Here is a 5306-nt window from a genome sequence, read left to right on the forward strand (position 1 = left end):
GTACCCTTAACTTCACGCCAGCAACACCCTCACACAACGCCCCTGTCGATTTTAAAGGGGCTACCCACCATGCTCTCTATCCTTGAACCCCGTACGAGGCATTCACGAATCACGCATGTTACAGAATCATGAAAAATGTTAGTGTTACTCCACTGTTAGTGGATATTTGCGTAGAAGCTGTAATCAAATGTCAATACATACCGTTGCTAATCGAATATTCATGGTGAAATGTACTTGTTTATTCACAAATAATTTTACTGTTTCATCAAAGTGTACTTGAAGAAAGAAAATTCACGAAATATAGAAATCTGTCAATAACCACATGCGAGCACTCACTGACGAAGCGCCCTCTTTTGAGTTTTTATATTCCTAAAATTTATTGCAGAAGATAAAAGCGTTATAATATTACCTACGTGTGATTATGTGCACTGTACACATACAATGTTAACTAATTTATTATTATTATTATTATCATCATCATCATCATTATTATTATTAAATATTTTGCATGCAATTCAAATACAAATACATGTACTGAAAACAGTCTTTTTTATGGAGAAAAATTCTGATAGCTGCTGATTCTGAAGAATTCTGATATTCTAATAGAATAAAATTTCCGAGTAATACAATACAAAACAACGGAAATAATTAAAAGTATAATACAATAACGACAGTACTTTTTGTACGACTAAAGTGAATAAGGTATACTTTAAAATCATTTCTACCCTAGCTTATATATATAATAGGCACTCACCCGCACGCGCGCTGACTGTCGTACAAACCCGCACCCATGCATACTCATTCACACACACACACACACTCGCACGCACGCACGCACGCACGTACGCACGCACCACACACACACACACACACACACCACACACATGCACATATATATATATATATATATATATATATATATATTATATATTATCAATGAAAATCAATATACTAACATAGCAAGGTGCGTTTGTGCATTGCATAATAAGAACTATTTCGCCTCACCCCGACATTCAACTCTGAGCAGCTACAGTTCAACCAAATATTTAACGGCTAAATAAACTACGGCATACGCCAAGTCGGTATGAATACACACAAATGTAATCATTGTTTACGCGATCTGCACATATTTTATAGTAAATTTGATTTTGCGACACATAGAAACTGCTGCGCACACAGCACGCAAAGCCACAGTTCAGAAAAGAAAAATGCTTTTAATCAAGATTAAAATATGAAAACGACATGAATTACCCCTCAGTATATTATGTATATATACACTGTATGTATATTTGTATATATATATTTGTATATATATATATATATATATATATATATATATATACTATATATATATATATATATATCAATATATTCTAGAATAATCAATATAAAAAATCCGGGGAACTTATAACAATGATAATAATGAAATAATGATAATATCTCAATCTAGGGAATGTATGCACATATAATTACAATACGTACATGGTTTTGGCTATACAAACATTTTCTGTTGTAGTACGAATTCCGAATAAACATTATTATTATACAATACTATACATATATACATATATCTATATAAAATCACGATACAATCAAGAACTTTAATACCGTTGGCATTAATAGTAATACAATAAGTTTAATATCTAGTCAGATTTGATCAAACGCGCGCCAGAACAGAATATATGCGCGTCGGCGTGGCGCATAGTGCATACGTCATTGTTGTCATAGATATATGCAAATGAAGCGACATCATCGGTAGCCAATTGCAGGGCGCCAGGAACCCACGTGATCGTTATACCTAAGCGACCAGCGACACACTCGAAAGCTGCAGGATTTGTCAACCGATATTGCTGGATTTACATTTTGGCAGGCACCGTTGCCTTCGCAGATCAGTGAATAACAGCATCGGCTATCCTCAGCTAGAAGATATCTGTTCAAGGTACGGTATTTATAGCCTTAAATATGAAAGTTTTCTTGTAGATTTGCGGAAGTTGAAAGCTGCAGCCAGGTGGTTGTTTCAAGATGGCGACGCCCGTAATTTTCAATTCTTACCGGTTCAATCATTGTATTTGTAAAGCCCACATAATTATTAGGGGCCTACTTACGAGCTAGAAGTGACTTGTTGAAAATGCACATTGATGTCATCTGAAATGCCTTTTAGGTAGTAGATGCAGCTATTTCTAGTTATCTGGCACCATAAGTCTAGCTAGTGTGGCTAGTACTGATAAATGATTAAATAATTAAAAGATACAGAGTGGCTATATGCCCGGCAGCCTGCATATATCTGACGGCTGCCGGGCACGGTCTTCGATTTCCTAAATGCCCGGCAGTTTTTAATTTTTAGCGTTATCTCAAGTAAACAAGGGTTAGGGTTAGGGTTAGGGTTAGGGTCAGGATTAGGGTTAGGGTTAGGATTAGGGTTAGGGTCAGAGTTAGGGTTAGGGTTAGGGTTAGAAACTGCCGGGCATTTAGGAAATCGAACACCGTGCCCGGCTGCCGGGCATATAGCCACACCGTTTAAATATAGGCCGTGGCTATTCTTACGACCAGTCGTAAGAATTATTTATGGACTATTTTTACGACATTCAACGCGCATGCGCATAATAGTTAATAGTAAGATAATTCAAGTTTAGGGAGTCGCCTACACCTACTCCCTAACCCTAAACCTAACACTAACACTCAAACAGTAACAGTAACACCCGAACCCTAACACAAACTTTAAACCGGCTCGATTTCCTTATATACGTAATATATCTTACAAAAACAATCTATGGTGTTTAACGACATACGCAACGCATGCGCATCGCATGTCGTAAGAATAGTCCAGAAATAATTCTTACGACTCGTCGTAAGAATAGCCACTTCCTAAAATATAATTTATAAATGTCCCCAGTGTCAGTGACTGAGTGAGTCGGGTGTTGCTAGAACACGGGCGTCGAAGGAGGGTGCCGTTACGTGGCAGCACTAGTCACTTCGTATGCTTCAAAGTCCAAATCTTCCACAGAAAGATTCCACAGTCATACATATCAGTACGTGCTAGACATGGCCTTATTTCCCTAACCCTAACCCTAATCCTAACCCTAACCCTAACTCTGACCCTAACCCTAATCCTAACACAAGTGCAGCCACATCACGTGACCCTCCTTCGACGCCCGTGTTCTAGCAAATCCCGAGTGAGTCGGTGACAGCAAAATTTATTGCGTTAAAAATTGTAAACAGTACGTGGATGACGTGTTATTTTAATTCACTCGTCAATTTTTTTTTAGAATTTAGCTAGCTAATCTGGTGCCTACTTAACTTTATAATTAATTGTCACGGCTTAATTTATTAATCCACGAGCTATAAATAGTTATAAGTTTCAAAACAAATTAATTGTCTATATTTTATTCAGCAGCGTCTGGTTATAACACTACACTGTGTTCATTAATGATCATCTTAAAATGATTTTGAAGAAGAAATATGTTGTTTATAACTTATAAGCTGTAAATTGGCATTTTTATGTGCCTCGTGTTAGTGTGTGTGGAGGGGCTGAGGGTTGTGGGCAGGTTGCGTATGATTTCTGCATATATAATTAATGATCGACATTTTATTCGATCATGTGTCGTAACTCCAAGGATGTTGAATCTGTTGATCCAGAACTGAGCTTTATTCGTGCGAATAAATATCCACAGCTGACTAAAATAAAATCATTGTCGCTGAACATCCCATCCACGAGAGACAATGGAAATCAATTAGACTAAAAACAGACATCTATTTGATTGGATAGCTTTAATACTGATTACGTATCAAAAATTAATACAATAAGCCTTTTGTAGACCATATAATTAATTAATCCTACTTTTATGTATCATTTGTTCCAGACTCTATAGAATATTTCGATTCACTTCCTGTATCTCATTTTATAAGTGTATATAAAATTAGTGTGACATTTTAGTTATCCAGACTTTGAAACAACATGTGAAATATATATGCACGCACACGTATGTTTTAATGATGTGCACACCTGTTGCACAGTGTTAAACATAACAGATTAAATTGCTCCATATATTTCCATAATTAATGGAATTCAATGACCGCAGATGTGCTGTGTCAGACGTGTGTTATCGCATTATGATATCAGGGGTAGAAATTAACTTTTGAACACGGGAGTCCGACTGACTCCCTAACCTCAAAAAGGTGGAGTCTGCAGCAAAATGAGGGAGTTCGCAGTCTGAGGTTCAAAATTAAAGATATTAACAATAACGCATGTGCTTATTTTTAAGATTCATGCGGTTGCACGTCTGCCAAATTTTCTTTGGAAATTAGCTGAAAAAATACGGTAATTCCGCGAGGCCGTGCTCTGGAACGAACTAGTTAGTATGGCAGAATTTTCAGGGAGTCACACGGCTCCTGCATATGTCAAATCAGGGAGTCCGACAGTAAATCAGGGAGTATTTGACTCCCGTTAATTTCGCACCCTGTGATATTGTACGGGAAAGGGAATGTTAGTGACATCCGTACACATCCATATTTTAACCTTTATTGAATGAGTAAGAGAGCGGTGTAATCGCACTCACACATCCTGTGCATGTTAATTGTTATTCATGTGCCTGTCTTCATTCCCATGCGAGGCCATTTCGGATAATGACATGATGCATAATGTAGGAGTAATGCGCCAGTATCGCCTTTAGTGAAGTGTCATCGACTCATACATGCTTGCACCGAACCTGCGACAAAGTGGTTTACCATTTCCCCTTTTAGCATAATCGCACGCAAAGTATCATAAATCAGCACAGTGTCTGCATTCGTTATCGAACGATTTGATGATCGCACAGAAGTTAGCACGGTGTCTACTCAAGCTGTGCTGTGTGCCAAAGGTAAACTGTGCTGCTTGTTTTGGCAGTGATAATGACAAGTTGTCTTTCAGTAGGGCAGTGTGGTAGTAGTACTAAGTCACTTTCACAGGTAGTGGAATGTGGCCGGGCATAACGTATAGATAACACATTCAGGGTATTCCTAACATATCGTATATTTTATAGATAGCTCATAATCTTCACCCGATCACGGTGTGGTTTCGAAAAGTTTTTTTTGGGGGGGGGGCGGTGTGTACACTGAGACATTTACAGTCGCTTATATGGGGATTGTTAGTTTCGGAATATATTATGTTTTCGAGGCAGAATCGGTCACCATTACAGGTGCAGTGGTGCACCATATAGCGTACCATTATATACGTCCCTCGCCCAAACAGGTTTTGGAACGTCATTATACGTAGACTGAGTGTTGTCCCCCGTGGAGGGCAGGGTTTCCGTTGCGGTGGGGTGGGGGGG

The 5306-nt window shown here is 38.2% G+C and overlaps 1 protein-coding gene across 1 annotated transcript in view; it reads right to left on the reverse strand.

Moving 5' to 3' along the window:
* Positions 1-267, reverse strand: part of LOC106817370 (N-alpha-acetyltransferase 10-like) — a 12916-nt gene extending 12649 nt beyond the window's left edge. The window contains exon 1 of the mRNA XM_014822030.1: positions 202-267. Within this exon, the coding sequence (XP_014677516.1) occupies positions 202-222 (21 nt within the window). The 5' untranslated portion in view covers positions 223-267. The remainder of the gene's footprint in view (positions 1-201) is intronic.
* Positions 268-5306: the final 5039 nt, after the last annotated feature.

The sequence above is a fragment of the Priapulus caudatus genome, unplaced genomic scaffold, assembly GCF_000485595.1.
Source record: "Priapulus caudatus unplaced genomic scaffold, Priapulus_caudatus-5.0.1 Scaffold1704, whole genome shotgun sequence".
Lineage (NCBI taxonomy): Eukaryota > Metazoa > Priapulida > Priapulimorpha > Priapulimorphida > Priapulidae > Priapulus > Priapulus caudatus.